This window comes from Manacus vitellinus, unplaced genomic scaffold (assembly GCF_001715985.3).
Source record: "Manacus vitellinus isolate BGI_N305 unplaced genomic scaffold, ASM171598v3 scaffold_9_pilon, whole genome shotgun sequence".
NCBI classification, from domain to species: Eukaryota; Metazoa; Chordata; class Aves; order Passeriformes; family Pipridae; genus Manacus; species Manacus vitellinus.
In genome coordinates, this window is record NW_021940917.1 from 18,715,376 (window position 1) to 18,739,362 (window position 23,987).

The window sequence follows — 23,987 nt, forward strand, 5'->3', positions numbered from 1 at the left end:
ATTAAGGTTCCTGTAAGACTGTTTAACCACTAAATATGTAAGCAAATTTTCAGTGTTATCTGAAAGGTTTACACTGGATCATTGTGGTTATAGTGAATTACTTGAGGTTCAGGAAACCTCTATGAGTGCTTTTATTCATTGATCTCTAGTCTCTTTCTCAAGAAAGAAGCCTGGAATTGTGAGGGAGTGGAATTAATATTTGAGAACCCAGGCCACTGAAGTACCTAGACAGGAGGGTTTGTGTGGGGATGTAATAGCAATTAGACATGCCTCTGGTTGAAAAACAGAAGCCCCATAGCCCTTGTCTCGTACTGTAACAAAACTTTTTGCTTAGGTTGACTGTGTCTCTCTCCCCTCTCTCGTTTTTGCCTCTTTCTCTCCCTTCTCCCTTTCCCCTTTCCTTACTCCCTCCCTCTCCCCATTTTGCCATTTCCACTTTAAAACATAAACAGAACAGTCACTACAAGGTTCTCCTAGTTAATTTTTAAAGGACTAGAGAAGAATATTGAGATATCACTTCTAATATTGCTGGTCAATTATCATATCATGTATGTTTAAACATGCATACTGTATAAGTAGCTTTAATTTTTAGGTCACATGATGTATTCCCAGTATATACATCTTTGATGCATAGTTTTTTTGAACATACAATGACAGCAGTAGATGTAGTTATAGAACAGCTCTAACATTTTTCTGAAGGGTCTTTGCAAAGCAATTAAAAAACATAGAACCATGGAATGGTTTGGATTGGAAGGGACCTTAAAGATCATTTCGTTCCAACGTCCTGCCATGGGCAGGGACACCTTTCACTGGACCAGGTTGCTCAGAGCTCCATCCAACTTGGCCTTGAACACCTCCAAAAATGGGCCATCCACAGCTTCCCTGGGAAACCTGTTCCAGTGCCTCACCACCCTCACAGTAAAGAACTTTTTCCTAAAATCTAATCTAAATCTACTCTCAGTCTGAAGCCATTGTCCCTTATCCTGTCACTCCATGCCCTTGTAAAAAGTCCCTCTCCATCTTTCATGTGGGCTCCCTTCCGGTATTAGAAGGCTACAATTAGGTCACCCCAAAGACTTCTCTTTTCCAGGGTGAAAAATCCCAAATGCTCCAGCCTTTCCTCACAGGAGAGGTGCTCCCTCCCCTTAATCAACTTGGTGTCCCTCCTCTGGACTCACTCCAACAGATCAAGCCCTTTGTGTGCAGGGGATCTCAGAGCTGGATGTAGTAGTCCAGTGGGGAGTCTGTGTGTAATTCCCTATACCAGGAACTAGTAGAGAATATAAAACAAAAATTATGAGTTTAGATTAGATGGCTGCACAAGATGTCCTGTTGTGTGATGTCCTTATGAAAAGAAGTGAATATAATTTTGTAGCAAGTCAGAGGCTCTTAGCTCTTTTCCTTTTTTTTTTCTGAAGAAGTGATCTGTCATTACAGAATGTAGTTTTTGTGGAACTATGGGGACATTTTATTTGCATTTGGTTACTGCAATGAATCTGTATATTGAAAATGATAATGATATTTTTCCTGCCTGGGAACAACTAGAATGTTGTGAGGTGGTTAATGAGGAGAAACCATTTTCAAATTAGTATTTACCACTGAGAATGTTGTATAGCCAGGGAAAAATATTTCCAATCTCCTACTTTGTTCTTTTTCTATCTGAGTTAAATGCTTTAATCTCATTTAAAATGTATTCTACTTTTTGCTTTTCAGAACTAGGTCATGTTTTGATAATTTGTATTCAGACGTGTGACCTAGTAAGGAGATACTTCTTTTTAGCTATATTTTCAGAAAGAAGACCATTAAGTTACCTTTAGAGACAAAATACACTAAAGGTTAATTATGTCTCAAACAACTGCATAAACTTAGCTTTTTTAGCATGCTTAGGCTTTCCTTAGTGTCTGTCAGTTTCATCACATTTAAAATCCTTATGCTAGTGGTTTTGTAAAAAGCTGAAGTATCATTTTGGAATACAGCTACAGAAGAGAATTTTCTGGAAATTAAAAGCATACTGCACTTGTTTATATGGGCATAATTTATAACTTCTTGCTAAATTTGGGTGAAGTAGTAAGACTGCAGTAAATATCACTTGGTTTAAAAATAAACACATAAAAGGGCTGAAAAAACTGAACTGAGCCATTAGTTGCAGCACTTAAGATCTTTAAGTTGTGGGGAGGGGAATCAAAACAGCTTCTATTTTTAGCAGTGGTTGCTTTTGCTAAGATTATATCAGAATTGTGGGGGTTTGTTTGGGGTTTGGTATTTTTTTTGTGTGTGTTTGGGGTTTTTGTATTTTTTCTTTTTCTTTAGAATTTGTAAGAGTACTTGTCCATTACTATATTCTGCCTTGAGGCACTTCACTGCAGATGTAAGACTGTCTTTACCCTCAAGAAACAAGGAGAGACAGCCTTAATAGATCTCTTGTAACCGTGCACAACAAGACAGGCCTGCCTAAATTGATCAAATTACACTGACTTCCAGAAGCCTTGTTTTTGATGCTTTGGGGGGTAAAAAACCCCTATCATTCTGGGTCAGATCTTCATTATGTATTTTTATAGTATGACTCCCATGAAGTCCATGTCTGGGCTGTGATATTATTGTTGTAGGTATGTTATCTGTTGGGATTTCAGTTGCAAAACAAACTGAGGCTATGTATGGGGCTGAATGCAGTAACCACACTCCTCCATAAAAACACCTTGTTCAACAGAAAGAAAAAGTGAAGCTGTAGAAAAAATTTCAACTCAGCCAATACATGTAATTACTCAGAGTGACATTTGGCCCCAGCCTCTAATAAGTGAGAAACTTACTGTTTAGCAAAACTGTTCCAAAGAACATAGGCGCACGTACCCAAATCCCACAAGCAGGGAATAAAAACTGGAGACTGACTTTCTTGGTTGCTTTTTAAGATTAAAGAGTGGTCAGCTTGTTTTTTATTTCACATTTGGAGACAAAACACCTTACTCATGGCCTAATGGAACCTAGATCTGCACTAAGTTAAGAATGAAATTTTTAATAAAATACTGACATTACTTGTTTTCTGTAGATTATGTTGCATTATAACAAACCTCGCAGTACTTTGTGAAAGGCAGATGATTAATTTTGATACCTAAGTTGTGATACAACTTCAATAAGTGGTGATATTTAATAACTTTGTTTATACATAATTTTTACAGATATGATTAGTTTTAACGTTAGTTTTAACATAGTTTGAATGAGATCATCCTCAGAAAGCACCTTGTGGTCAGTTGCTTGCACTTGTGTTTTTTATTGTGTGCTTTTTTTATTCAAGACAGATACATCTCTATATAGATTTTTTTTCCCTCCCTTCCTTAGCAATTTCTGTGTCATTCTGGCTTCTTTCAGTCATCACCAAACTTTTAACTTACCTAAAAGAATGCACTTGTTCATCCTTCTGGACTACATCCTCTTTTCCAAAAAGTTCCAGTTTTGACTATTGAAGATCATGCATCCTTGGGAGTTTTTTTCTTTGTGCCACGTTACATTCTACAGTTCAGTTTCGGATGCAAGCTCTCAGAAATCCCAAGAATGATATCAGGATTATAAAAATTTCAATTGTTTTCTGGTCTGCCAACTACTACCCCACCTTCCCACTGTGAGTTCTCAAAAGTAAGCAAGAGTAATAACTGATGAGGTCAGTGCAGTGCCTTATATTGCTATTTGAGTTTCTGGTGCTTCTGTGGAGCTTTGGTTAGCATTTAAAATCCTGGTTTAGTAATGAACACTCCAAGCCTGATTACTGCTCCTTATGTAACATTTACCCAATTTATCTGTTTGCTGGAGGCGGATCTGGCCATCAAAGGCAGAGTACTCTAGTTTGGAAATCTTTTGGTAAGAACTGATGATTTCTCTCGTAGGGAAGAGGGATACAGGTTGTAACTGGCGTTTACTGGAAAGCTGAATGAAATTTCACGGCTATCAGATTTGAAAAAGGACTAATGTACAGCTAGCAGAGCCATGCTTAGCAGCTTGCCTCAGGCATCATGGTGTTTTTGTGTTGCTGACACCGTGAAAGGGAGATTTTGGCACAGGGCACAGTATTCCGCTTGCTGTGTTGTGTGGTTGCCTTTTTGGTTAAGTGTACTGCATAGCTAATGCAGTCCTTGACTGCTTGCATTCTGAGTGTGTTGCTGAGCTCTTGGTTGCTTTCCAGTAGTAGATTTACTGCTTCTCTTAATATTGAATTAATTTAAGATACCTGTTGACAAAGTGTTGCCTGTTTCCTAAACAGACAGTTCTGTCCATGCAGAGCGGAAATTAGGGGCTTTGTCAAATTGCACTGGATTGGTTTTAATTAAAAACCACAATTCTAAACTCTGTACCATTTTAGAGACAATAAATGCAATATTAAACTTCTCTACCAAGATGTTTATTAGCTATTTATATGACAACAGTACTTCCACAATTGCTGATACGTTTCCCTCCCCACACCCCAATAATAACCTTCTAAAAACTTACAAAAGAAATGCCGAAATAGAGGACCTGAATATTAGAATAAGCTGATTTTCCTTCTGTGTATATCTGAAGATCAGAGGTGGCTTTGCATTGCTGATTCATTGCTTTGATCCCTGGTGCTGCTGTACAGCCTTGACAAAAAATCAACATATCCTCAGCAGTAGTTTAGTTTTCCTACTGGCAGTAATTCCAAGTGCTGCTTTATGAGGAAAAGAGTCTATGTTCTGGACATGACTCTTTAATTTTCCTTCCACAAAAAGTAACTGTACCCAAAAGGAGGGTACTACTTGCTCAAATGGTCTATTGAGATCAACACAGCCAGTTTGCACTCTGTTAGAACAGGCCTCCAGTATGACTTGCTGTCCAGAGCGGCTGTTCCCTCTCTAGGGAGCCACATTTTGTATGTTTGATGCCCTGGAAAACTCAACCCCTTCCTCACCTTGCTCAGGTTTGAAATCCCTGAGTGAGAAGGAATAGTTTGTTAGCTCTTTTTCTTTGCCTGTCTTGGTCTCTGGCTCTGTTCCTAGAACGCATCAGTATTAAAAGGGCAGCACTCCTGGCGTGGTACTGAAAGCATAAAGTTGTCCTTCTGTCTAAGAAATCCAAATGTCATTGCCTGGCCCAGGCATGAGGCTTTGACTTCAGAGTAGCATGTTCTAGTCTTGTGTTGCACACACCTTTTGCCTAGGTATGCACTGGCTTGATATTGCCAAGCTAGTTAATGAAAAAAAAATTATGCTTCCTGTTAAATGTTAGGGAGCGTTCCTTCTGTAGTATTCCATGAATGAGCGGGCTTGAAACTATTGTTTGATACATTGTGGTAATTTAGAAATAAAGGTAATTTAGCACTAGACTGGGCAATGCATTGAATCAAACAAGGATGCTTGTGTTGTCTTCATACTGTAAATCAGACAAGTAGACGGTAAAAGAAAAAAAGAAAAACATATCCCTTTTGATTTTCTTAGTAGAGATTATATTAGAGACTATAGTTGTGCATATGTATTGTGTGTATATATTATGTAGAGACTGTAGTTTGAGTTTTATTTTGTGTGAGCTTTAGGAAATAAAAAAAATTACATAGAAGTAGAATGTAAAAATGTAACTGAATTCGTTTAACATTGGTGTTATCCCCTGTGTTTTATAAATTCACTACTTGATTATGTGCTCTGCTGTTTGTGTTAGTAATAAATTCTTAAATGTACTTAGTAAGGGTAAGAAATACAAGAAATAATTTTAATTTTTCTTCTATCCAAAGCTTTTACTCATTTGCACAGAAAGTAGATTCTATCACCTGGGTTTTACTTCGTTATTGTCTTGCTGAAGGCAGAACGAGACTAGAAGGTGGAACATTAGGAAATATGAAGAAACTGAGGAATCTGTTTATCAAACTGAAGTGTGTCACAGAAGATGAATGAAATATGCAAATAATTTTATATAATGCAAAAAGAAAATAATGGAAGAGTTGGCTATAGCAAACTGTAGCTAAATGGTTTGATTAAAGCACCTCTTTCATTCCCATTTAGTTTCCCAGTTTCTGTTTCTATTATCAAGACTGTAAAACACAGTGTCTCTATTACCTGTCCACAATAAAGTAGCAAATAGAAAATTTTAAAAAATAAGAATGTAATATTCCTAATACTCCTATATTAAGGTTGTTTTGATTGGTTTTTTTGTCTTTCAAAAATATTTTTTCTAGGTCATATATCAGAGTGAGTAATCACTGGAGGAAACTGGGAAATTAATGGGATTGAGTGAGGAGCTTTAGCTGTTGTCATAATAAAGGGAAGAAAAACTTTATTAATATCTTTTGCTTAATAATCAACTGTAAGCTATGCACAGTAACCTTTTTAACTAAAAAGCAAAATTTCTTTAAAATGCATAAAAAAATGCATTTTTTTTATGCAGCTCTTTACTGCTGTGGATTGTCTGCCTGAACTTTGAAGGTATTAAAGCAAAGACACTGATGTTCAAACAACTCTACTAACAGTTGCAGTCTATTAAGCTTCTTATCCAGAGCACAGGAATTAGAGGGTAGATAAAAGCCTTTCACAGCTGTACTCTAGCAAATGAATGGCAAAAAGCTGTGTGTGTCCAAATGCATACATAGCCTATTCAGAATTAAGAGTGTGTGGTCATGTTTTTGCAGATGGATACATTTTTTAAAAATATTTTAAGACATGTAAGTTACTTCGAGTAGTTGCTTTTTCATTCTTTTTGCAATTATGAGAGGTAAAGCTTTGCAGCATTTAATTACTTGCCTTTTGCAAAAAATGGTTTGACCAATCTTCTTTACCTTAAACTTCCTATAGGAAGATTTGACAATCTCTCTCAGACTCTTTCATATTTTGCTACATTCATTGATTGGTTTTCTTAGTGTTACAGAACGAATGAAAATATTTGTTGAAGTATTTGATTTCTGTTAGCTTTTTTCCCCCCCATAGAAAGGTCTTTTCTTGATGGTAGTGTTACAACTGAAAATGCAAGCAAACTGTTGTAGCCACTGACTTGATAACAGATTTTGCAAGGTAAGGTAAATGCCTGAAAAAAACCCTGACATTCCAGTGATAATATACCATCTTAACATTATTATTTTTCTTCAGGAAAAGGTCCCTTAAGATGAAATCAAGATATAGTATTGTGTTGCAATTATTTTTCTGATTTCCTATGACAAAAATTATCTAATATGTAAGTGTAATTTTGTGATTATAATGTTCCTACTATAAAGAATATTGCAATTATCAAAATTGCATATGGTCCACCTCTACTTGCCACTCAAGGTGCATAGTTTATGTCCTTTAAATTTTTTTTTAATGGAAAAAAAAATCTTAATTTTTACAATGAAGAGTCACATCACCAAGGGAGATCAAAAATCTATGTAGTGCCCAGGTGGAAGAGAAGTCTATTCTGACTTACAAGATAAGAATATCTAGGTATGAACTTAATTATTTTAAAGCCAAATTAAGGATCCGTTCCCAGTTATTATGCAAATTAGGGTGTGGTTTTAAATAATCATTACTGCTGACTCAAAATTCCTATTTGCATCCGTGACCTTTTGAAAACACTTTTCTAACTTGCATCCAGAAAACTTGCAGATATAAGGTTCATAAGGAGACTGTAAAGTAACAGGTCTTGAACCTTTCTTTCAGTGTTGTTGGTGTAGGAATCAGGCATAGACTTGCAGTATTATGTGGGTTTAAGCTATTGCTAGTTGAAATATACACTGAAAATAATGACCATGTAAATGAGTACATTGTTTTGTAGTAACAAACCTAAAATTTGTAATTCTTTCTTTAACACTTGCACTCTTCAGATGTGACTTCTGTTTCTTCTGTCTGGCTATTAAGACATTTTGGGGGCATGTGACCATTCCTTTTATTAACTTGAAGGCTCCATTATTGTTGCTACATTTGAATAAATGTACTAAGAAACATGGAGGGGGATCTTTCTTATCTGTAGAATAAAGTTCATCCTTGGAAAGGTGCTGGAACAAGTAAACATGGAAACTAAACTACTACTGGGCAGATGAGGGACCAGAAAGTTGTGAGGTGTAGTCAACATGGAATCACAGAGAGGGAAATCTTGCTTGACTAGTCTTATAACCTATGAAGAAATGACTGGTTTCGTAGGTGGGGAAAGAGCAGTGGATATTTTCTGCCTTGACTTCAGTAAGGCTTTTGACAGTGTCTCTTATAAGATTCTCATAAAGTAACTGATGGACTGGGTCAGCAGGCAGCGAAGTGGATTGAAAATTGGCTAAATGAATAGATGCAGACTCTGGGCATCAGCAGCATGAAGTCTGCTTGGAGGCCCCTAGCCAGCAGTGTGTATCCCAGGGGCCAGTGCAGGGTTCAGTGTACCCTCAGCAAGTTTGCTGCTGGCTTAAAAGCATAAGGAATGGGTTGTGCTGTTATTTGGAGGGAACTCACCAAGGTGGAGAAGTAAGCTGACAGGAACCTCATTAGGTTCAGCAAAGGAAAGTGCAAACAACCCCATGCACCAGTACATGCTGGGGGTAATGATATGGAAAGCAGCTGCACAGAAAAGCCATGCAAGTCCTGTGGACACCAAGTTAACATGAGACAGCACTGTGCCCTCGTGGCAAAGAACTACAATGGTATCCTGGGCTGACAATGAGTGTTGCCAGGGAGTTGAGGGAGGTGATCCATTCCCTCTCATCGGCACAGGTGAGGCCACTGCTGGAGTACTGTGGCCAGTTCTAGGCTCCCCAGCAGAAGACAAAGATGGAGCTACTGGATAGTCCAGTGAAGGGCCATGAAGATGATGAATGCTCTGGAGCGTTTCTCCTATGGGGAAAGGTTGACCAAGCTAGGGCTGTTCAGCCTAGAGAAAAGAAGGCTCAGGAGATGATCTCATCAATATAGAAATGTCTAAAGGGGAAGGAGTTAAGAAGAAGAAGCTGGGCTATCTCCGGTGGTGTCTAGTGACAGGACCAGAGGCCATGAGCACAAACTGGGACACAGGACGTTCTTCCTGAGCGTCACAAAGTCCTTACTCACTCTGAGGGTGAGGGTGACTGAGCATTCATACAGGTTACCCAAGGAACTTGTGGAGTCTTCCTCCTTAGAGATCTTCAAAAGCCATCAGGACATGAGCTTGAGCTGCCTGCTGAAGGTGATGCTGTTTGAGCAGAGGGGTTGGACCAGGTGACCTCCAGAGGTCTCTTCCAGCCTCAGCTATTCTGTGATTTAAAGGTTTCTCATGTGCTGCAGATGTATGTAGGCAGATATTTGCCACACTTTCTCAATCTGCTAGAGTTAGATAATGAATTGTGGAACTTTTAATCTGTTCTTCAATTTATAGCATACTTTCCTCCGGTAATGCATATCATACACACAGTATGCAGGGTATTTTTAGACAATTCATCTTCCTTGCTTTATGTTCTAGGAAATCCATTATTCAGAAGGAAAAATGAGCTGCTGGACATGACTCCTGATGTTGTTTGTCCTAGTAAGCTGTTCACTAATCAGCCTTATTTGTCAAATAATCAGAAACGCACCTGTGAAATAAATAGGTTGGACCATCTATTTTTTGGTTCTGTGGGAACTCAGTTCCACTGTCATGTAAAATTGAATTCTCTTGCTGCTTCTGTCTTAGTTGGACACTCATAGTTTTTGAGGCAAATAGAGTACTCTCACTACTTTCTTTTCAGTCAGTACCAGAAAAAAAGAATTCTTCTTTTCATAATTAAAGACAAGTCAAGCTTATGAATCTGTTTGGTAGGTACCAGAGGTAGTAACCAGCTTCTGATTTATGTCTGAATAGCTGTTCTTTCTGATGATTGATTGCCAGAGGTCACTGAAGTAAGATGAGGGATGAACAATAAGGACTTTTTTGAACATTATGCAGGTATAGGACAACACAGGATTAGCTAGGGAAGTTAAGGTGACTGTCTTTATTTTAGTGTTTCATATCAAATGCATAAAAAGGCAAGCTTTAAAATGGGGCTGCATTTGAATGTTCCTAAATACCAGATTCTGACTGTTAAAATTAGTTGAATAGAATATATTTGTCCTAATCTGTAAAAGAGTACTTCAAAAATAGAAGTTAATTGTCTCTAGGGGACCATATAGAATTTGTGCATTGTTAGGGCTTGAGTGGGCTTTCATGGAATTTTCTGATTCATGGGAATCATGAACTGTTGCTGCAGTAACAGCGCAAACATTTTACTTTAGGAGAAACTGAATTCTATGCCTACTGGACTTCAGTTCTTCAATGATGACTCCTATATCCTAGCTATAAGAAAGGAATACTACAGTTATCCCACAGGTTGATTGTAACTGCTGCCAAGCTACAAATGTGTGATTCTCATATACTTCATTGGTACTCGAACAGTCTGCATCTCACAATATCTTGTGCCTCGCTCTGGAATTTTTTTTGTTTTTATATGAGTATGTGATACAGTTGCTAACAGAAAATATTACAGGTATAAATTTACTTGGCAAGCAAGGGAGATGCTCTTGGAAGATTGGTCTCTTTGAATTTGACACATTCTGCATCAGTAACTCTGTTTTCTGGTTGTTATGTATTTTAATTTAATCAGTCTGGACAAGTTCATGTAGGTTGACCAGGAGCACAAATCATGAAGTCTGGAATTCTGGATAACTGTATTATTTTTCTGATGCCTGTTTCAGGAACTATCAGTAAGAGACCAGTATTGGTGATAGGTCTTCCTTTGAGTCCTTGGACACCATCTAAAGAATGTGTTTATTGCCTGTTATGTAAAATATACTGTATATAATGTTTCATAAAAGCAAGGCTACTTTCATATATAAATTTTTGCTGGTTTGGTTTTACTCTATGTATTCATTCCTTGCACTTCTTCCTTCCTTTTTCCTAAGTAACTGTGGAAAGTAGATTTTTCCTGGTTGATCAGACCACTTATTTTCTGTCAATAGTGAGAAAGTGAGATCGTGAAAAAGGCTGCTTGAAAGTTACTGCGAAAGTATCACGTGTAGTTCAGTTCCATCTCAGCTATTATCTTACATAGCTGTAATTTTATAAGAACTTTCCTAATGAATTAGTCAGAGAACTAAATAGTCAGATATGATTCAGGTTAGTAGAATCCAGGCAACTTCTGCTTTCTATTTGGGGAATATCAGTGTCCGCAGTAATATGAATCAGCTGTGTGGGCTTTGTGACACACATCTGAGAAACTATTTAGTGGTCAAGTCCTCCAGACCTGATGCCTGTATTTATGTGCCTGTTGTTCATCATATCATCATCTCTAAGCAGAAAGGAAATCCCTTGTTAGTCACCAGCAGTGGACATCTTGTGGAAAGCCACTTAAAGGTGAAACAACATTACATGCTTCAGAAAAACCAGTTCTTTGAAATTACTTCCAACACATTACATGTGTTTTTATGTACTTAGCTGCAGAGTGCTCCTTTTTTGACATCCTGTACTGATGGCAAAATTGTGGGAGAGTTTAGCTTACTCTATTCTATATGTTTCAGTAATGGAAGTCACAGGAGAGCAGGAGGTATCCCAAGTCTACAAGATGCTGCTGGTCAGCGTAATCTAAAACTACATGTGACATATCTGTTTAGCAGGAGTGTAGTCCTGAAGCTGATCTGAAGATTCACAGTTAGTGCAGAGTAGGAAACAGGCCCCTTTCTTTATATTGCTGTATATAATATTTTCTAACTTTTGTTTGACCTTTTTGTGGGTTTAGTTTAGGTATATAATGTTACGAAGTGTAGTTTCTCTTATTGAAGTTCTTCAATTTACCTGTTGGTCACTGTACCTGATAATGTCTTGAATGGTTTTTGCTTGGGACATGTTTTGCATGCAAAATGGAAGTGTCTTTACAGAATTTGCAGCATGTTTTACAATACAATAGATGTGTGAAGTAATCTTTTATGAATTAATTAATGAACTATCTTATTATTTAGCGTTCTTCATATTCCACACTTTGATGTACTGTGGTAGCTCAGTGAAATTCTCTGACTAAAGTTTAATGCTGCTTGTTACTCAGTCTTTTTAATTACTTCTAACAACAACATTAATCTGTCTATATACATGGTCTACCCTTGTCTGTGTATTGTACACTCACATTTAGTTTAGTTAATTTGTTTCTTTTATATATATATATATATATAATTCCTTTTTGACTTCACTCTGCAGCTCATGATTGCACATTGATAAACCTGTACCAGATCTAGAATTTAGCAATAATGATTAGTAGTGCACAAATTTCCTGAAATTTATATTTTGTTATTCAAAGTGTGGCAAAAATGTGGAATGTTAAAGAATAAAACCACTAGGCATCTTGGCAAAGCTCTAAATATTTTTTTTTATCACTCATAGCAAATGAGCGTTTTCACGTAGAATAATTTTGGAGGTTGACTTGTCTATTTACATAATTTATTGTTCCTAAAATTTGAGTGCATTGACTCAGTTAAGTCTACAGGGCATTATTTGTCAAACATGATCTCTGTTTTTGTTATGGGCTCAACAGATTTGGCAGTTGTGTATTAAAGTTAGTAAAATGCCTCTTGTGCTACAAAATATTAATATTCCAAGAAACTTTGCCCTTGGTTACAAGTTCTAATAGCCTAGAAACTCAGTTTACAGTCCTGAGCAATTGCTAACTTATTTCTGTGTTACTTTTTTTTGATGCTTCACAGGAACATATTAAAAGGATTAATTTCTCCAATTCATTTGAGAGATATGCACCAAGCTATTACAAAGAATTTGTATTTTGCCTTTCATTCATTGTCAGCTTCCACGTCAGATGATCCTTTAAAATTCACTTCTTGGGAAGTGATGATTCTAACATACTTTATCAAACTGCTTTTTCTCTCCTTGAATTATTATTTTTTATTATTTCCTTAAAGGAATGCTGGCTGTAATTCTTGAAACAAAGCCGGTTTATAATACTCATTTCCCAAGTTTCATTTCCATGTGTAATAGTCTACTTGAATTGCACCATAGCTAATTCTGGAACTTGCTTATCTTAGGGAAAGTATTCTGCCTTGGAGTACTGCAAAGTCATGCAGATAGTGCTCAAGATACTGTTTGCCAGTTTCTGATAACTGGAACATTCATACGGGCAGTAACTGCTGGAAGCTGCAGTTAACAATGACTCAGGCAAATTATTTTCCATTTACCTGTGGCAAAGGCCTGTTCCTTTAAGAGAAGGACTAGCTGTGTCAGCTAGCAAGATTGCAGGGCTGTTTGGCAGATTAGTTGTGTTGACGGGGTTAACTAGTTTCTGTCAGCAACCTGGCCCTGCTGGAAATGAGAGTGGCCTTTCCATATCACTAAGAAGAAGTGAATAGAGAAAGAGCAGGTTTTACTCCTATTCCTCTGTCTCTTATGCCTTCTGTGGTAGATGGCAAGTATAATGGATACCTTGAGCTCTTTTAAGTCACTGGAAGAGCTTGGTGTTGCAAACAGTCACTAATCTCTTTTGACATTGAAATTGATTCAGATAATCACTATTAATCATGATCTAAACCAGCAACCAAGGGACTTTGGTTTAAAGCATCTGTTACGATATTGAAAAGCTTTGCTGTGTTTTTGTTCTTTTCTTAAAGACAATTGGATATTTCATTAGTTGTTAATCATAAAAGTGTGTAAATTTACCACTAAAATAGCCTTCATTTAATTGTATATTCTGTAACTTTAGGTTTGTATACTAATTGACATGCTCATGTACACTAACATTTAATTGGAATTTTTTTTAAATTAAATTATCTGAAGTATCTCTGTCACAAAGGAGAAAGGTAAGCTAGGTGGCAAAATTTCTAAAATTAAGAATGAGCTAGTTCACTATGAAAAGGAAGTATTATTTGTAATTAATACATCAAATTAATCACTTTTGTTGTATTATCCTTTTAGATTTTAAAAGGAATTAAGTCTCTCACACTTCATTTTCATTTATATGTTGACAGAAGTTTTTTTTCTATTTCAGTTTCCAACTGAATGAATTGGTCTTTGAATTCAAGTAATTGAAACATTAAAACAAAGAAAATATTGTTTTAACATCTGCAGAAAAAGCTACTGCTGTCAGGAGCTGGCTTAGCATTTCCACAAGCTGCACACCCAAGTGTCCAGCTGATTAATTGCTTTTGACTATCTTTGAAACTTTAATAGGAACAATGTACTACTGAAATATTGTTTGAGTATAGTTTAAAATTGATAGCTTGTGGTAAACGTTATATTAAATATAATTAAAACTGTAATATCCAATTTTATTTCTCAAGTGAAAATGCATTTTTTATCAAACTTTGAGTTGGTGGTGAAGAAGGATGAAGAGAACTTAAACTTGCAGAAGGTGAAGGGCAGTACTTTAGGCTTAATGTTTGAATGACTCTCCTGTGTCAGAACACTGATGATGAATTACGTACAAACCGTGCCATGGTTGCACAGGCCTCTGGAGCCTCTCGTGTGTACTGACAGCACGTGCATCTGTTTGTCAGACTGAAGACTTTCCCACCTCCATTGTGCTGTTAGCTGCTGTTTTACAGGAGGAAAGGGGTGAGAGTGGTGGCCACTGTTGCCAGTGGTGGTCTGGGAGTGTTAAGGCACAGAGAGCTTCCAGCTGTGCCAGCATCGCAGGTGGCTGTGAAGAGACACCTCCTTCCAACTGGGACTGTTTATCTGAGTGCTTTTTCCAAGTACCCCTGTTTTTTGTTTGTCTAGCTCTGCTATCTACATTCTTGAAGTTTACTTTCAGGTTTTTGTAAAAAGTGAGCCAAAGCCAGAGAAAAAGGCTTGCAAACCTATTCAGCCACGGAGTGATGGGCGGGGTAATTTTTTTTTTTTCCCAAAGCGTTGTTGATCAATCAATTTTTCATCACAGTTGGTTTGATGACAATTTTTTCCCATACTATGACTGTACAATGAACGAAATGTAATGAAATGGTGTTTCAGAGATCTTCTTTGTGAGGCTGGTTTTAACTGATGCTTTCTTTTTCAGCCAATCTGCCTGTACCTACTATTGCTGCAATAGATGGAACAGCCTTAGGTGGTGGCCTGGAACTTGCATTAGCCTGTGATATACGGGTGGCAGGTAGGTCTGAATCCTGTTTTTAGAATATAGAATTATTAGTGTTACAGATGGATTGACTAATCCATGTGTTGACAACAGTCTTATAAAACTTACTTTGTATTTGACATTGTTTATAACCCATTGTTTTAAAGGACTTAAGCAGAAACCTGTCTAAGTACTTGCTAATGTTTAATTTCAAACATCACTGATAGTTGGATTGGTTTTATTACATGTTTATTTCATTCTTATGACCCTCATTTTATCAGTATTGCCAGAAGGGTTATGTAATTATTTTCATATTTTATTTATTCTTATGAATTTGAAGTGCTCTGGATGGAGATTTCATTTTATCTAAACAGAGTGCAGGCAAAAAGCAAAAGTTGCTAGTGAGAGTATTATTACACAAGAAATTAAGTTACAAAAGTGACAGCAACACTTGAAAAGGGGCACCGTTAGCTAATAAGCTGTCAGAACTGTAAAGCCAATTGATGGAAAGTAAATGGAAACTTTGTCCTGAACTGTTGCCAGAAATTCGGGGTCTATTTGACCTTACAGAATATTCTGTCACCTCAAGAATTCAAATAATCAGATAAGAATTCTACCCCATTTTAAGACGTTAAGTAATAGCAGCCTCTTTCTTTTAGTATTTTACATTTGGAAGCAAGTCTCTGTAATAGCTTACTTGCTATATGAAAACTAGTAAGGTACTGAACTTGCCTTGATGGAAGTAGTTGGATCTTTTACTAATGGCAGATCAGTTGAATCTATTTGAAGATTTTTGTAAACAAATGCTTTTTAAAGTGATTTATTGTTCTTTTTCAAGGAAATGTAATAAATTAACAAACTTGTAGGTCATATATAATATTTCCATAGATTTTTGTCTCCTATGGTTATGGTAAGAACTCCTTCACATTCTGTTTTTTAGCCTCTTCTGCTAAAATGGGCCTAGTTGAAACGAAGTTGGCAATCATTCCAGGTGCAGGTATGAGTGTTTTGCTTTTACTACCATGGATAACTAAATAACACATGATCTTAGTATTTTGAATTTCTGTTTATGAGTTTCTGCTTATTTTTATATTTCTATTAAGGATCATAGCAGGTTTTCCAGCTTAGTGCTGGTATTATTTTAAAAAAAATAATTAAAAGGTGTATTTCTTGGTTTCAGGGAGGAGCACTTGCATATTATGTTTTTAAACAAAGTCTTCAGTAACTAAGTCAATATTGAGTGATTCTGTAAATGACAGGTGATTCTGTAAATTCTGTAAAAGGTCAGGTGAGAAAAAACCTGTCAGTGTACGAAAGCAGTGATTTAAAATATGATCCACTTTTACATAACATTTGGTGCTTTAGAATTCGAATTCTGTTTTCATGCTGATTTTAAATTGGTTGTAAAGAAATGAAAGTATATCTGTGAATAAATGTGATAGTATAGCTGTGAATTTTTTGAGATTTTTGGAGGCAAAGACCTCTTTTATATTTGGAAGGCCAGTTGACTGGCTTTTCCTGGACTCAGGGTGAATGCAAGTTGTGTAATAAATAATGTTCAGAGAGGTCTGTGTGTTACAAAACCTTTTGGTTTTATTTTGTGTCTAAATTGTTTTACTTTATTTAAGGTATTTGCTGGTCTGGGAAAAGGACAATAATTTAGAAAAAAGTGCATTCCTTTGACTTTTGGCCTTCATTTCTGGAAGCTCTAGGGAACTCTGTTTTGTTTCTTTACTCCTGTTTTCTTTCTAGTGGGTCGAACCTATTCTGAAAGCAGTATATCCAGTTCTAACAGATACCATTGCAGATACCATTCTGAGCTACATTATACATAAAGAAAACAGAGCTGTGCTTGAAGACTGGTCTCTTTTTAGCAGTGGATAAAGATAATAATGCAGATGATTTTAAAGATATATTTCCTTGTAGTGGTGTTGTCTTGAAGTAACATGCCTTGACAATAAGTCCCAGTGAAGAATAAAACAGGAGTTTATGTTGCTTATCTTTGTTGAAAATTTTTCCTCTTTGTCCTTCCACTCCATCTTCTAAGAACAGCAGGACAGTATTGGAGACATTTGCTCCAATTCAAGAAAGTCAGGTCAAATTTCTCAGTATATGGAGAAAAAGTTGAAAACTATTCAACTTTTGTAGGTTGTCTTGTTTCCCTGTCTTCAGTTAATTATAGATGTTTCAAACTTCTATGCTCTTACCTTAAAATGCTAGGTAACTGACTCACTGTTAGTTTCATTCAGAATATTTTACTGCTATTCAAAGACTAAGGTCTGAAAAATCTTTCTTTTTTTTTTTTTTCTCATCCTAAAATAATGATTCTGGCATATGTCTTCAGCTCCTTGAAAATATGACAGATTTCGCCATGTTACATTGCCTTTTAAACTTAAAACATTTTGGGGTATGTTCAAAGATGAATTTTTTTCCATATTCATATCAGCCTTTCTTACGACTATTTTTGCCAACTACATTTGAGCTTATCACAACCTTTTCCTGTTCAGCCTGTACTTGCACCAGTCCTGTTCTGTTGAGCAATCACAGTGGCTCATCCCTTTTAAATCTCGTCATCTGAAGAGTAACTGATCATACTTTTTGTCACCAGAAGGTGAAGACTGAGTGAAGGAATATTTTGCATATCTCATTTAGGTAGAGAAGCCAGATGTGCACACTTGAACCACAGGTTTCATGGGTTAATGGAATGTTTTCTTACAGTGAATGTTTTCTTACATGTTTACTTCAGGCTGCTCTGAGCCAAAACAACTGGGAAGTGGAGCTGAAAAGTGAGCTGGAGCCATTAAGAGGCCTCCATAGGTTTCTGCTGCCATGTAGCACACCTGAAACCTTCTGACAAACTGTGTTGCTTCTTTGAACTGGGTCCCTATGCTATAGCAAACTATGGGGTTTATTCTGTTCTGTGAGCTGCCAGGACTATGTGATAGATGTGAAAATTTTAACTTGGGTGATAATTAATGTGAGTATTTGAGGCTATATGCAAAACATTTATTTGGGGGAGGTCTGCTTTTTAAAGCCCTACAAAGATACAATTGAAAAGCTGTGTTAGAAGAATGTTACTAGAATAGTATTAAAATATAGATTCAGGACATATCAGCTGGACATGTTTTGGACCTTGTTGTACGTTATGTTTTATTCCATCCGATTTTGAAATGTGGCCATCAAAAGACTGAGTGAGGTGCTGTCTAGTGACCAACCAGTTTTAACACAAATGACTTCACCTTGAATATTGTGTGCAGTTTTGGCCACCATGATATAGGAATGTTATTAGGCTATTACAGAGTGTCCAAAGGAGGGCAACAAAGATGGTGAAGGGCCTTGAGGGGAAGGCGTGTGAGGAGTGGCTGAGGGCACTTGGTGTGTTCAGCTGGAGAAGAGGAGACTGAGGGGAGACCTCATTGTAGTTACAACTTCCTTGGGAGGGGAAGAGGAGGGGCAGGCACTGATCTCTGCTCTGTGGTGACCAGAGACAAGACCCGAGGGAGTGGCCTGAAACTGTGTCAGGGGAGGTTTAGGTTGGATATTAGAAAAAGGTCCTTCCCCCAGAGGGTGGTTGGGCACTGAACAGGCTCCCCAGGGCAGTGGGCACAGCACCAAGCCTGACAGAGTTCAGGAAATGCTTGGACAACACTCCTGGGCACACGGTGTGACTCTCGGGGATGGTCCTGTGCAGGGCTAAGGGTTGGACTCAATGATCCTCGTGGGTCCCTTCCAACTCAGCATATTCTGTGATTCTGTGAAATATCCCAGGTGCAGGAAATTTTGCTTTTGAATAAGCACAGAAGTACTGCAACCTTCTAAAGGATAAGTTTGAGTGGTGGTTGGCTGAATTGCAGTGAACCAAAATGAATCATTCCTCCTAAGTCTGCTGAGGGTCTCAACCAAGCAGACATTTATAGAGCATGCTGTATTGCTGGTACTGTATTGGTGAGCAGGTTGAATCTCCTTCGAAAATTCATCCATGGCAGACAGCATACATACAATAGTTCACAGGCCAGCTGTTCAGGTTGTGAGGGAGCAGGATTATTCTTATGCCTTCGGATATTTAAATCCAGTTCTCTCCACTATGGAAAAAAGCTTAACTGCTAGAATGTGAGCTAGAGAAAGTAGAAAACCTTTCTCTTTTTTCTCTTCAGTACATCCCACTGTCTAATAAGGAAGTCAAGATTCAGAGAACTAGTGGAAGTGTGTAACAGAGAGAAAATTGCCTGGTAACTTGATGGTGGAAAATGAATATTGATGATTTTTGTTTTCTTAAGAAAGTCTACCAGACACTATTACTATCTCCTTTTTTTATCGAGTTCCAGCAAAGCTTTCTGTCCAGCCAGGCTGGTCTTCTTTCCCATTGATTCTTCTTTTGGCACATGGGGACAGCCTGCTTCCTGTGCCTTTAGGATCTTCTTGAAGAATGTCCAGCCTTACTGAAAACCTTTGCCGTTCAGGACTGCCTCTGAAGGGACTCTGTCAACTAGTCTCCTAAACGGGCCAAAGTCTGCCTTCGGGAAGTCTGAGGTGGCAGTTCCGCCGACCCACTTCCTTACTGCCCTGAGAACTGAAAACTGTCATTTCACGATCACCTGTGCCCCAGATGGCCTCTGACCCTCACATCATCCTTCTCTGTTCACAAACAGCAGTGAGGCACCTTGCCTCTTCGTTTATGTACCAACTGTGTCAGAAAATTATCTTCCACATAGTCCAGGAATGTCTTAGACTGTTTCTTCTCTGCTGTATTGTACTTGAGAGTGTGTATTTGGCTGTTCATCCCCTCCCTTCCTCAATTTTCTTGCCTGTGAACTTGGTGCCTGTTAGCCCGTTGTGGTCTAATTTGTGGTTTAGAGGCTGCAAAAAAAAGACAGTCCCTAGAATTCTACTGCAAGTAGGTGGCCAGATGAAGGGAAAATTTTATTGTCCTCAGATGAAAAAGTTTCAGCATGAACTAACCTATTCTTGGGCATGAAAGAAAGAGCACAGGAGGGAGGTGCCATGCATGTCTTAGCTGTGGATAATGTTTCAATCAGAATCCTCATCTCACTGGATAGCAATGAGTTTGTACGAGACAGGATTTCATGAGAAACCAGACTTCATTAGCTTTGCATTTTGAGGCAATGCTTGTTATCTGTCAGAGTAACTTTTCTCAAGCCTGTTCATCTCTAAAAGAAGTTATATTTTTTTCATCTCTTAGTCAAAAAGCTGTTTAAACAAGTTATTTTCTGTGTAATTCTGTGTCTGTATGGAACTCAGTGTAGGAAGAGTCTTTTTTGCGCACAAAACCAAAAGTATTCCTTCTCTCTGTTGTTATTTCCCAAACTGAAGTAAAAAGAAAGCAAACATCTGTCATTAATTGAATATAGTTTCTCATGTCTCTCAACTTGCAAAGGAAGTGTTTCTCAGTGACAAGTTTCTCCTTAGCCAAAAATTGTCTTTTGGAGCATTAGTTTGTTGAAGTCCCTTGTTTTTCTGCTTTGTAAGTTTTTAAAACTGTCTCCATCCATAATGTATTTCTGTTTTTTTATCTCTGGATTTTCACAATGGATATCATACTAAGTCTGCAATTGATAGATGATGCCTTGCTGGCAGATCTGCTTTTATTTGTTTGTATCTTATTTATGTACCATTCAGTAATGGATCTGTGGTGAGGAGACAGAAATGCTTGTAAACGATATACATAAACTTTCTACTCTGTTAACAGAGCGAGAGATATTAGTTGGACAGGGGAAAGTATTCTGTGATAACAAGAAGTGGGAAAGACAGGTATATATATAAAAAATAATTTGTGCTTCCTTTTTGCAGTTTATTTCTGTGAAAGTGTCATCTGTAAGGTAAAGGTATTGGTATAAATCCACAGTTATGTTTTCACCAAAAAAAAAAAAAAAAACAAACCAGAATAAAATAATAGAACTTCATTGAAATTAATACACTTGTGTCAGCAGATAAGTTGACCCTGCTGGATAAAAACTGTAGCTACTGGCCTGCATTTGTATAGCTGTCACTGTTTTTTTTCTATTTGTTTTGTTTATGAAAGCATTTTGATTAGCAAGGTTTAGTTCAATTCATCATCATTTTGCCTTTGTTCTTCTATGCTCCTCATAAAAATCCAACTACTTAATTACCAAACTGTCTTCCACTCTTTATTATTAAAATAAAAACCCAACACACAATCCCTGGGATCATGTTTTCCTTGATAATGTTCAATTTAAAAGCATTTTTTATGAAGAAGACTTAAAAAAAAAAAAAAGGGAAAGAAACAAAAACCAACTCTGTTAACACTCTAAGAAAGTCTTTGTAAATAAGCTATATCTTCTTTCTGCATCTTAAAGTTGCTTTGAAGCCTTTTTTCCAAAGGTGAAACTGAAGCTTCGTGCCATAACAGACTGGACTGATTTTGTCATTAAAATGTAGAAGAAGGGAGAGATGGAATGAAAGCATTTCTGTGTTCTTCTCTTTCCACTTTGGTAACAGTATTGCTTTGACTGTTTTTCTAAACTTTAACTTGCATTTGGGGAAATTATAGTACTTGTGGATTATAAGATTATAAACTCCAATGGAAGAATACTGAAATATTAATTTTCTTTGCACAGGAAGAAAATAAGTGTAAAAATGAAATCTAGATTTACGTAATCATAGTGTATTTTCCTTATCTCTGAAAGTATTAATTCTTGGCTTTAAAAACAACCTTATGGTCTCTGTTGCAGTATTTATTTTAGAGTTGAAAAAAATTTTCTGTTTTGGATGATAAAGATGTCAAGGGAATTCCCAGACGTGAAAAACACAGAATGTGATCTTGCTGATCTTGCTAACAGCAGTCATTGTCCAATTCGGGCAAGTGTAAAGGTTAAGTTGAATGTCAGACATTTCAAGTTGAAATCTGATGCACATTACAATAGATTGATAGGATATTGTTTAGATTTCTATACTTCAGTTTCAAGAGGAATAGGAATAATTGCATTTGACAAATACTGAAAAAATTCCAGTGTCACTGTTTGTGGTAGTGTCTGAGGTAGGACTTAAAGGCTTCTGTATATTTAGTGTAGTTTTTCTGCATGTGGGTGCTACATGACAGTACATCATTACAGAGATACTTAGAAAAATCTGATTATTTTGTATAACCTTATATATCTTACTCGGGTAATCCTGTACCTGTCTGGTCCATCTTTATTCCTACCCTCACTACCCTATTCTTTTCTTCTCTACTTTTTTCATATGGTCTCCTGAGTTCTTACATAGGCTACTTTTTTTTGCATTAGATAAGGACACTTGTGTAAGAGTCTTACATTTTTAAAGTTCAGCTCTTAGTCCTGACTGACTGATTGGGAAAAAAAAAACCCAAAAGGAAACAGTAAACTTTGAGTTTGTTTCTTTTTTGTTTCAGTTAGTCCATAAAGTCTCTTTCGACTTCTATTACTTCTTCTGTTTCCTTATGTCAGGCTTTTGTCAGAGTTTTAGTATTGTAAAGTTCACAAATTAAATACTAGTACAAGACAAGCTTCTGAATCAACATCTTCAGCATCTCATCAATACTGTGCTTAAAAATCTATTTACTGTGGAAAAACCAAGCATATGCATTTTCTTCTTCTTTTTGACTTAAAATTAAGAAAAACTTTTAATTTTTCTTTTTTTACTGTGGTCTCAGTGACTGTTGAGCATTTAATAATCCTATTAAGATTTGATACAGTAAACCTCCTGAATTAGTTCTCCAGGAATGTTTATCTGTTTTTCTTCAGTCATCTGAGGTCTAGATAGCTCTAGTTGCATTTTCATATGTTTTAATGTTTATTTTATGAGTTGTGTTAAATAAATGTCCTGAAATAAGACATTGCTAATAGCATAGAAGACAGATGTCTTAACATCCACTTTTTCCTCAAAGTAATTAAACACAATATATAGAATGTTTCTAGAGGAGGGTGAATTGGTTCTGCTTCTGTAAGTTAAGGAGAATTGTGGTTCTTACAGTTTCCCTTTCTTAAATAAGAATTAACTGATTTTCATCAAGTGACTCATTTTCCCCCAGGCTTTGTGATCAGTTGTAATGGCAATGATGTTTAGGCAAAGCTGCAAAATGTCTTGCAATACTAACACTGCAAAAGCTCCATACATAAACCTAATGTTTTGCAAATTTCGTATACAAAATTATTTCGTCTCTTTAAATAGAATATTTTACAAGTAGTAGCAACATTCAGCAGAAGGGTAGGTGCTGGAACTGTGTCATCAGAACTGCCCCCAGTGTCTGCATGAAGAAGGTTATCTCCAACACTTACCTTTACAGATTGATCCTCGGAACAATCTGTGCTTTTCCCTTTGCATTTTAGCCGTAGAACACTTTCCAAATCCATATTAAAAACACAGCTAGTACTTCCTACAGAAAAAGGAGGTATCCAAGGCTGTTGTGAGTGTCCCAAGTGACTGCAATTGTGTAGAGATATTTGGAATGTCAAGTTCAGTGTAAGAAATTGACCACTTCTGACATTCTAGCAGAGGTGGCAGAACATCTCTGCCTGACCTAAATTTAGAGCTGTTCTGTTGATAAATCAGAATTAACAGTCAAATGTTTGAGAAAGTTCAATATCATAAGTGTCAGCACTGCATCTCCAATGTCCTGTGTCTAGTTAGTCCCCTGATGCTGCAGAGGAGGGAAGAAGTAAAACAAGGACAAAGGAGAGCCCCAGAAGCCAAGCTGAGCATTAGAGGAAGTGTAAGAGCACTTGATCTTGGAAAGCAAAGCATAGAAGTTCTGAGATCAGTAAAATACACCAATGGAGAAAGCAAACCGTAGCAACAACCAATGGTTGAATGTTCTTTGGACCTTTGTCATGTCTTGAGGGAATAAAAACATTGCTCTTAATATCAAGATTGATTTTTTGAATACTGTTTTTATTAAAATTCGTTCTTACAACCTGAGATGTTTCAGTTCCTTTCCTCATTATAGGTATATGAGTGCTTTCATGAGTTTGAAAATTGTTTTGTGAGATTGATAGATTGCTCATTTTTGAATGACAGC

General features: G+C 36.9%; 1 protein-coding gene across 1 annotated transcript in view; it reads left to right on the plus strand.

Moving 5' to 3' along the window:
- AUH (AU RNA binding methylglutaconyl-CoA hydratase) overlaps positions 1-23,987 on the plus strand; it is a 105,851-nt gene that overhangs the window by 32,295 nt on the left and 49,569 nt on the right. Inside the window, exons 5-6 of the mRNA XM_029965462.1 lie at positions 14,918-15,010; positions 15,915-15,971. Coding sequence (XP_029821322.1) covers positions 14,918-15,010; positions 15,915-15,971 — 150 coding nt within the window. The remainder of the gene's footprint in view (positions 1-14,917; positions 15,011-15,914; positions 15,972-23,987) is intronic.